General features: G+C 59.2%; 1 protein-coding gene across 1 annotated transcript; it reads left to right on the top strand.

Annotated features, from left to right (window-relative positions):
* Positions 1 to 2867: 2867 nt before the first annotated feature.
* Positions 2868 to 8604, top strand: LOC102444953 (heparan sulfate glucosamine 3-O-sulfotransferase 1-like). Its single transcript, XM_075911123.2, has 2 exons — positions 2868 to 3010; positions 5705 to 8604. The coding sequence occupies exon 2, from the start codon at positions 5956 to 5958 to the stop codon at positions 6889 to 6891; it is 936 nt and encodes a 311-aa protein (XP_075767238.2). The 5' UTR covers positions 2868 to 3010; positions 5705 to 5955; the 3' UTR covers positions 6892 to 8604.
* Positions 8605 to 10255: the final 1651 nt, after the last annotated feature.

The raw sequence follows: 10255 nt of genomic DNA, 5'->3' as shown, positions 1-10255 counted from the left end.
CTTTTTCACGGCCATGTCACAATGGCGGCTCATAGTCATTCTATAATCAACCAGGACTCCGAGATCCTTCTCCTCCTCCGTTACTTCCAACTGATGTGTCCCCAGCTTATAACTAAAATTCTTGTTATTAATCCCTAAGTGCATAACCTTACACTTCTCACTATTAAATTTCATCCTATTGCTATCACTCCAATTTACAAGATCATCCAGATCTTCCTGTATGATATCCCGATCCTTTTCTGAATTGGCAATAGCTCCCAACTTTGTGTCATCTGCAAATTTTATCAGGACACTTCCACTTGTGGTGCCAAGGTCAGCAATAAAAAGATTAAATAAAATTGGCCCCAAAACTGATCCCCAAAACTCCGCTAGTAACCTTCCTCCAACCTGACAGTTCACCTTTCAATATAACCCGCTGTAGTCTCCCCATCATTCCCAGGCTGGAGAGCCCATGGGCAGATCATAGGCCCCGTGGATAGATGGAGAAAGTGAGGCCCAGGGGGGCAGGGACTTGCCCATGCGTTGGAGTCGAGGTCTCCTGAGCCCTACCCGGCTTCTGTCCTGGAGGCCATGGGCCTATGTCCACCCCCGGAGCGCTGGTGATCGGTACTGCCCACCTGTGCCTCAGTTTCCCTGGCTGACACTGCTGAGGCAGGAGGTGCGGAGTCCCCCTGCTCGTCCTCCCCCCTCAGGCTTCCCAGTGGCCAGTCGTGCAGAGCCAGCAGATAACCAAGCATGAAACGGGGCGCAAGCTGCTCCCTGCATTAGCTACGGGGGCCAGGCTTTGTTAGTATCTCTAGGGGCGGTGAGCAGGGGGCGGCCGCAGCGGGCAGCTGGGGCCGGGGTGGGGGGCTGGCTGGGGAAGGCAGCACAGAGGGGCCAAGGGCAGACACCCCCTGTTGGAACCTGGCACCGGTGCAGTGCGGGGGCCTGGGAGGTGCTTGCTGGTGGTGCCAAGCCACCGCTGCCCCTCAGTCAGGGATTGGCACCAGCGGTGGGTTCTCGCCCCACAGGCTCTGCATGGGCAGCCCGGCCAGGGCAGGGATGACTCAGCTGCGCACCCTGGGCTCCGCAGCTGCCTCAGCGGGCAAGCGCCACGCGGCCACGGCCTCCCCCAGCGGGGCCATCGGGCTACTGCAGCATTGGCCTCCCCAGGAATTGAAATGGGGGGGTTCGAATTTACAGGGGGGTGTCAGGGCTGCTGAGGGGTGAAGGTGGGCTGTATGGCACCATAGCTCACAAAACTGGGGGGTGTAGGGAAATCCAGGGGAGTTGACTAGGTGCTGGGACTCAGGGGCTGGCATTCCAACCCCCCAGCCCCCAAACCATGGGAAGCCTCTGCCCCCTTCCTGACCCATAGGCTGAATGAAAAGATCCCTCCCCCCGTCCTACTGGTTATGGGGCTGGGCCCTTAGCCAGGCAATGGGACAGGGACTTGCCTCTGGACTTGGGCAGTGCTGTGCCTAAGCCATGGGGCTGCAGGATACCTGAGGTGAGCAGCAGAGACGGGCAGGTGGGGAAAAGGGCGGGGGAGGGGGGGTGGCATTAGCTGGGGGTCAGAGCTGAGCTGGCTCTGCCACAGGCTTCCTAGGTGACTGCAGCCATGTAGTCGTCCTGTGCCTCGGTTTCCCCTTTGTTAGGCTGTGAGCTCCTTCGTGGCAGGGCTGGTCCGAGCAGGGCCCAGCGCCGGGGCCCACCTCCCTCAGAGCAGCCAGGGGCTGAGCTGGAACACAGCGGGGGGAGGGAGCGGGGAGGAGGGGGGGGGAGTGTGTCTCCTGACACTAGTTTTGAAGCCTCCCTTAATTATTTAGCACCCGCTGCCCCAGGGAGGGTGAGGGGCAGGTCAGTGGATGGTGAACTGCGGGTGAACCTGAGCGGGTGATTCTGTGTAATTGTGGCAGCCCCCCCCCCCATGGGGGGCTGGGAAGAGCTGGGCTGTTTAAAGGGAAAGCGTCCACTTTGCCAGATGGTAGGATGGGCAGGGCCGTGTCCAGGGGCCCGGGAGATGGGCCGTGGGAATACACATAGCCCCACATAGCCCCCCCCCCGAGGAGGGACCGTACCTGGATGCTGGGGAGGGCGCTCTGCCCCTTGGCCTGCACTTTGCATCCCTGCCTTTTGTGTTTACAGCACAGAACTGGGAGCTAAAACTCCTGGGTTCCCCCTGCCCTCCCCCCGCCCCAGGTCTGACTTGCTGTGGGCTTTGGGATAAATGCCACCTGCCTCAGTTTCCCTTTCTGTAGCATGGTGCTGATGACGCAGCCCCACCATGAAAAGGGTAAGTGCCACTTGCACCAGGGCAAGCAGGGACCGGGCTCGCCCCAGTAAGGCCAAGTGTGTGTGGAGGGGGAGTGAATAGGGGTCATGTGGGGGAGCAGATGGGGGGATTGGGGTGGTCTTTGTGGAGAGGGGCAGCAGGTGGATATGTGGCTGGGGGTGTTGGGGGCACATGGGAGGGCAGGGTGGGGACGGATGGGGAGTGGGGGTGGGGGTGTAGAGGTAGGGGGTGTTGGGGCTGCAGGAGATGGCAGGGTGTGGGGTGCAGGTGGAGGGTGTAGGGGTGTAGAGGTGGAGATGTTAGGGGGGTGGCATGGCATGGTGGGGTGCGGATGTTAGGGGGTGCAGGGGCTGGTGGGTGTGGGGTGGGGGTGTTGGGGGCGCATGGGATGGCAGGTGGGAGGCTGGGGGCTGGTGGGGTGGGGTGGGGTGGGGCAGGGGGCGGGTGACAGTCCGCAATGCTCCCCCCTCCCCTTCCCAGAGCGTCCCCGTCACGCCCCTCCCATCCCCCCCCCCCCGTCGTTTTGCTCCTCCGGCCCCAGTGGCTGGACGCTGCATCGTGGGCGGGGCCAGAGGCGGGGCCTGTTCGGGGGGCGGGGCCGCGGTTACAAAGACGCGTGCTCCGGCTCCCCCAGCAGCGCGGACTCCCGATCGGGCGGGTCGGCGGTTCTGGGCCCGGTCCCTGCGGCGGGCTCGGCTCGACATTCGCTCCGCTCCGCTTCCGGAGCAGCCCGTGAGTTGCAGCCTCCCGTCCCGCTCCCGGGCCAAGCTGGGTCCTGCCAGGGACCACCCAGGGAGTGGGGGAAACTGAGGCAGGCGGGGGCGGGCTAAGTGACAGCGAAGCGCCCGGGGCGGGACCTGCGGGGCTGACTCAGGGAGCCGGGGCCCGAGCAGCTGCGAGTGCGGGGCGATGGGGGGGGGGGCAGGGTTCCGGGGCTGGGGCTGATCGCCGCGTCTCCCGCGAGTGGAGGGCAGGAGGGGCCCGAGCAGACCCTGCCAGGCAGCCTGTGCCCAGGGCTGGGGGGCTCAGGGAGGTGGCCTCGGGACAAGTGGGGCAGGAGGCGGCTCTGCCCTGGCTACGGTGCTGTCCTGGGGAGCGGTGGCTGGGCCGGGGCCCGGCGGGGGCTCAGTGCCTAAGGGCAGAGGTGCTGGGGGGCAGGTTTTTCCACATTCAGAACTAAGCCGCCAGGCCCTGGTCTAAATGCCCCTCCGCTGCCTGGATTCTTGGGCCCCTGCTCCCCCCTCAGGCCCTGGCACAATGTGGGGGGGGGGGCTGGGGAGAGCTGCATGTGCTGCAGCCCAGCCCCCCCCCATCCCCTTTACCGAGGGTCTGGCTTCTTCCCTCCCCCCCCCCCGCTCCAGTCCCTTTAACGGCACTCCATTACCACGGTGACAGTGGGTGCTGCCCCCCACTCCCACTAGGAACAGGGGGTCGTTCCCCAGGGGAGCAGCAAGTCACTGAGCCAAACAGTGTCCCCAGCGACGGGCCCCCCCCGGGATGGGGAGATCATATTGGCTCTCTGCCGGGGCCCACTGGCAGGGGGCTGTGGGGCGTGTCTGCCCTGCGGGGGCAGGGTCTGGGCCCTTCCACAGGGGTTTGTGCCACGGTGCTGGCTGGCGCCTCAGGCCCAGCACATTGGCCCTTTCAGACCCGGCCGCGGCCCGAGCTGTCCCTGGGTTGGGGTGAAGCCAGCTGTGCACGGACGCCAATACTCCCCAGGCCAGCTGGGCTGCCCACCCCCCAGCTGGGTAACGCCTTCCTGCACTGGGAGTAACTGGGGAGTGTCTCTCGGGCAGGACTTGCAGCACCGGGATTGTCCACCTTGTGCCTCAGTTTCCCAGAGCCAGGCAGACACTTTGGGGCTGGGCATCTAACCCCCCTTGCTAGACTAGGGGCACCGGCCAAGCTACAGCCCCTCCTGGCTGCTCAGGAAGAGGAGTCTGGGTCTCAGCAGGTGTTCCCGTGCCCCTCCCCAGCCACTGTTCTGGCCCCTCCTGGCAGGGGTGCTGCTGTTCACAGGAGGGGCTAACAGCGGCGGCTGTGGCAACACCTGCCCCCTGGGGGCCGGGACATGGGGCCCAACAGCGGCAGTGACGCCAGCCGGACTCCCAGGGGCAACAGCGGCAGGCAGCAAGCGCCAGGCGCCAGCCCCTGGGACTCATTTAGGGTGGCAGGAAGGAGGAAATGCGTCTTTGTGCCCCGCTCAGCTGGAGCCACAGCTCCCCGGGGGCAGGGGCTGGCTGGGCGTGTGCGGTGGGTGTTTGTGTCTGAGCAGCGGGGGCGGGGGTGCAGAGCTGAGAGCCTCCAGCAGAGCTTTGGGGATCTCCCCGCTTCCTGCGGACAGCTTGACAACAACCAGGGGTTCACCTGCCTCTGCAGGGTGGGGTGCAGGTGGGGTCTTTCCATCCAGCTTGGTGCCCGCCAGCGGTTCTGGGTGTGACGGGCGGGGGGCTCTGAGCACCCGCTGCAGAGCCTGGTTGTGGTGTGGGGGCCAGCTGTGTGTGCACATGTGCTCTGCAGGGCCTGTGGCCCCCAGCTGGGCGCTCTGCGCCAGGAGAGGCCTGCCCAGGGGGTGCTATTTAGTGCCTGGTGCTGGTCTGGCCAGTCCTGGCTCTTTTGGCGGGGTCCCTCTGTACCAGCCCTGGGATGTGTGTTCCAGGGCCTGTTGAGGGCAGATTTGCAATGGGATGTGCACACCTGCGCCGTGTCAGCTCAGCCCGGGGAGGGGGCAGGGCCCAGCCCTTCGGCTGCAGCTGGGAAGGGTCTTGCACTTGCTGAGAAGACACCTGCCATGGGGTGGGCACAGCCTGGGCCGGCTAGCCAGGGAAGGGCTGCCACGCCCAGCAGCCTGCAACCCCCCCCCTACAGCAGCTTCACCAGGCTGGAATGAAAGCCCCCCCCCCCCACACACACCTGAGTGAGGAGCAGAGTCCTTTCTTCTACCTCCCTGCATTCAGAGAGGGGGGGGGGGCTATTTATGATCACAGCTGCTGGACATGGTTGACACTGCAATGCCAATAGGGCCACGCGAGGGCAGGTTCCCCCCAGTGCCCCTCCTAGAGCTGGTGGCCCTGGCCTGGGCTGGGGGGGGCTGAGCCGGGGGGGGGGGGAGGGGGATGGAAGTCCCTGCACGCTGCTCAGCTGTTCCCTTGTCACACTGTGTGCGCCCACCACAGGGGCAGAGCAGAGGACAGGAGCAGCATCTGCCACCACCTCCTGTCCCCTACCTGGTCCCCTGCTCCAACCCCCACCCCAAGCTGAGGCCCCGTGAGCTGCTGGCTGGAGTTTGAACTCGGGTGGGGATGGCTCCGGCTAGCCCTGGTCTCTCCCCTGCCCCCTTCTAGCTGGCCTCCACATGCTGCCCTGGCGCTCACTGGCCAGAACTGCTTCCGCTAAGCCAGGCCCTTTCTCCCCATCTTCCTGCAGATGGCTGGCAGCTGGGCCCTGGCTGCACCTAGCATGGAAGAGCCAGTGAGATAATCAGACCGGGGGCTGGAATCCTTCCAGATGTGCAGCAGCCACTGCCCTCCAGAGTGGAGACAGCTGGCAGAGCCCCTGCTTGGAACCAAGAGAAGCCCTGCCCCCATGGGAGGGGGCTACATGTGAGCTAAGCAGCCTCTGGTCTCAGCACCACACCCACCAGTTCCTGCCAAGACCCTGGGCTGTCCCCGTTGCTTATGCCCATGGGGATGGGGGCAGACATGGCCTGCTGGTGGGCCGGCTGGCTGCTCGTGCTGGCTGAGGCTTGGGGGCAGCTTCTGGCACACGGGACGCTGGAGCCCTGGGCCCAGGAGGCTCAGTGGTCGGGAAACACGTCTGCATGCCCAGCCCGCAGCCGGCAGCGCTGCCTGCCCCAGTGCATCATCATTGGGGTGAGGAAGGGGGGCACGCGGGCCTTGCTGGAGATGCTGATGCTGCACCCCCAGGTAGCCGCTGCTCCCGCCGAGGTGCACTTCTTCAACGTGGAGGAGAACTACCAGCGGGGGCTGGGCTGGTACCGCCAGCAGATGCCTTTCACCCGCCCCGGCCAGCTCACCCTGGAGAAGACCCCGGGCTACTTCTCCTCCCTGCAGGCCCCCGAGCGCATGCACGCCATGGACCCCAGCGTGCGGCTGCTGCTCATTGTGCGTGACCCGGTGGAGCGGCTGGTGTCAGACTACACCCAGGTCCTGCACAACCGCCAGGCCCGGCGCAAGCCCTACCCAGCTCTGGAGCAGCTCCTGCTCCTGCAGGGCCAGCTCAACCCCCGCTACAAGGCCATCCAGCGCAGCCTCTATGCCCTGCACCTGGCCCGCTGGCTGGCCTTCTTCCCCCTGGCCCACATCCACGTGGTAGACGGGGGCAGCCTGGTCCGCGAGCCCCTGGGGGAGCTGCGCCGGGTGGAGCAGTTCCTAGGCCTGATGCCTTGGCTGGGCCCTGACAACTTCTACTTCAACCAGACCAAGGGCTTCTACTGCCTGCGGGCTGGGGCTCACCAGCGCTGCCTGGATGAGTCCAAGGGGCGGCCCCACCCTCCCATCCCTGAGCTGGTGCTGGAGCAGCTCTGCACCTATTTCAGTGCCCACAACAAGCACTTCTTCAGCCTGGTGGGGCGCACGTTCAACTGGTGCTGAGGGTGGGGGGAGGCCTGGAGCCAGAGGTCCCCTCACTGCTGAGCTGGTACCACCCCATACAAGGCAGCTACCTCTCCCCTTGCGCTCAGCAGGCTGCTGGGGCTCTTGATGGGGCTGTAGGGAGTGGGGGCCAGAAGTCCTCAGCTGCCCAGGAAGTGCACTCCTAGAAGGGCTCTGCAGGGTGGGAGTGGGGAAGCAGTTTGGATGAGAGACCAGCAGCTTCTACAATTTGAAAGAGGTCTCTTTCTCCCCCCCTTCCCTTGGTCCGTCAAAGGCACCAAGCTCCACAGCCACCCGCTCCCTGGCCTGGGGACCCCTCTCTCCTCATGGGTGGCTCCAGGCTTTCCTGCTGTCACTGAATTCCCCAGCAGGCCTGCCTCTGGGCAACAGTGACGTGGGTTCCCCTGCATAAGCCTCCAGCCCAGGTGAAAGCACTGCAGAGCCCCTGGCTTTTGGCTGGCTTGCAGGGAGCAATGGGTGAGCAGCTCCAGCTGGAGTCATTCAGGCTGTAGCCCACAAGGCCCAGGAGAACCACACTGCTCCCCATGGGGAGGGGGCTGAGTGGGGGCAGTCCAGTGGCCCTCCTGGTCTGAGCCGGCCGGAGGAGGGTACTGCCCCTGGAGCAGCTGGGACAGTCCCCCCCCCCCAGCATGCTAAGGGAAGGACAGGCCCTGCACCTTTGCCTGCAACAGCAGTTTAGTGCACTGTGATTATTGCCCCACACGGGGAAGCCCAGCGGCAGCATTAAAAGTGGCAGGGGGGTTAGTCCTGGAGTCACTTAGTGCCCAGGGTGGGCACATCTCACCCACTCACTCTGCACACAGCCACATAGTGTTAGTACAGAGTATGCCCCTGCCCCTGCCCCAGCCCACCTAGCACAAGGAGCATTTCCTGTGCTGGCCCTCAAGCCTGTGGGAGGGTTGAGCCCTCACAAGGCTGAATTCCCTGTGCTAGCACAAGGTAGAGGCACACAAGCCCCAGACAGCCCATGGGGTCACAGCAAGGCACCCAACTCACACAGCCTGCACCTTAATTCAGCTCCCAGGATTCCCTCACATGGTGACAGCCGTGATGCTCTTTTCATCCCTGGATCCTGCTGAATGTCAGTGCTGTAACTGACGAAGCTTTGCTACAGATCCACAGCACATGCCAGAGAATCCCAGCTGAGCCAAGGCAGAGGCTGCTGTGGCACTGAGGATGGCTGCTGCCAGCTGAACATGGGTTATGGTCACGGATTTTTTTTAAATCAAGTATAATAAACCCTAGGGAAATGTCTGCATTACTGGGATTGCTTGTTTCCCCCAACCACTTCCCTCTTGGTGTGCAATACAAAAAACAGAACTGAATCCTGAGCAAAAATCCCAGGGCCAAATTCCAATTTAGGCCTTTGCTTGATAGTAGAGTCTAACAAAGTTATTTCCAAACTTGGCAAAATAAGATGTTCCCCTAAAATATATTTTTGAATGGAAAATTAAATTAAAATTCTACAAACTCAGGAGCCCTTCCACTGACATTTACATGCAAACAGGAGTGAATTGACCATACTGCCCCCAGCATCCTATTGACATTTTTCAACACTTCAGTAATTCTCATCTCTCGTCAACCCTCTCCAACATAACACTTTGTTAATTGCAGACACCACAGTTGGACCCTATTCCTGAGCAACACCAGTGTCAAATATTTTCAGTTTGGCAATGTTTGATGCAGGAGCCCCTTGTGAAATTTTCATTGTTCTGCTCTCAGTAGTACTGTCTCAGAGGTTTAGAAAGCCAAACTATGTAGAGAGACTGATACACTGGGTTTGCTGTTTACACAAATATAGCACTGTTGAGAGCTCTTCAGAATCAAAGTTTTGAAAGAAAGGAAAAAAAAAAAGCCAGTTCTCCAGCAGACTGAAAATACTTAAAACCAGTGTGATCAGCTAATTAGCATGGCAAGATACCCGAGTCTGCACATTTCACCCCACCACGCTGTTTTGCCAGTTCTTACTGCTTTCATGCTCTCACAATTTAGACTCTCTGTTCCAGCAGTGGCCGGTGCACTGACAGCGTTCATATGTGAAATTCGCATGGGGAATGGCTGCTATGTAAGTGAGTGGTAAAAAACCCACACATCTTTCTGAACTGACTCATTTGACTGCATAGAGCTGTAATATTTTTGCTGTTACAAAAGGTGAAATGATTCAATTTGTGCCAACATTTATCTCATAAGTCCAACTTAGTGGATGTTAACGTCTACAAAAATCTAAAAGACAAAAGCAGATTCTTTTTAGCAACCATAAGAGGGTGGAAATTAGAAAATACTTAAATGACAGTTTAAACCAAACAAATGTTATCATTTAATCTCTGAACAGAAGGCAGCAGCAACAGATTTCAGCCCCATTCGGCATTTGCCTGGAAACTGTTTTAAGGAAAAATGGTACTTGCTGTTTGAACAGCATCTTTAAAAAAAGTTTCCCTAACCAGAAACATCTGTTGACTGAAATGTTTCTGAACTACTGTACTCTTACCAGAAGTAAAGATTGCAGGTGAAGTGCCTTATATTGTTCTTAGCAGACCTAGGTTGAATCTAGTATTTAGCCAAAGTTGAGTTGAGCACTTGAACTATCACTTACTTCAAAGATGCTGAGCATCTCTCACTCCCATCGCCTTGCCAGAGAACTACAGGTGTTTAACCTTGGGCTTGTCTGTAGTGGCAGTGTCAGCCAACAGAAGACACAGCTTTGAGGGTTAGAAGGGAAGTGATGCACGTAACTGACTAGAAAGTAGCTTGCAATGCTGCCACTGCACTCATGCCATTCTGACAGCAGAAATCACTTGGGAGCCAGGGCAGACTCACCATTACCATAATGCTGGTGGTTCTCCGTGGTTGGAAAAAAAGATTTTTTTAAAAAAAACATATGAATAGTTAATCACCACAGATCTCTAGGGCATTATGTTATCCATAGACATACCACATGTTTTACATGAATAGAAAATGTATCTGTGATCCTTACTAGTGACAACAGGTACATTTAAAAATGCAAATTACACACTACCTGTTGAGGTGAGCCCCTCCATTTACCTGTGATAGAAGAGCTACTATCAGAAACACAAAGTTCAACACTTTCTCCCTTTAGATACTAGCGGTGTCCTCTCTCACAAAGCAACCGGAACCCTGAATTCAGATTTTGGCAGGTAAGTGAGAAAATGATTTTTAATTACTTTTAGTAAGTTAAAGAGTTTATCCCTTTACTACCAGCATTGCCCATCCCAATCAACAGGTTATATTACAAACCATCAAAGTGTAGTCATCATGAATGTGGCTTATCTAAAGAGGAAAACAGCTTTTGCTGAGGGAGCCAGTTTCACAGAAAAAAGTGAGG

This window comes from Pelodiscus sinensis, chromosome 28 (genome assembly GCF_052426305.1).
Source record: "Pelodiscus sinensis isolate ZL-2025 chromosome 28, ASM5242630v1, whole genome shotgun sequence".
Lineage (NCBI taxonomy): Eukaryota > Metazoa > Chordata > Testudines > Trionychidae > Pelodiscus > Pelodiscus sinensis.
Note: the sequence above shows the minus strand (reverse complement) of the source record. Positions and strands in the feature narration are given on the sequence as shown.

What these genes read in the sequence shown, in the direction of transcription:
- LOC102444953 (XM_075911123.2), top strand. Translation starts at nt 5,956, where the DNA reads ATGCCCATGGGGATGGGGGCAGACATGGCCTGCTGGTGGGCCGGCTGG.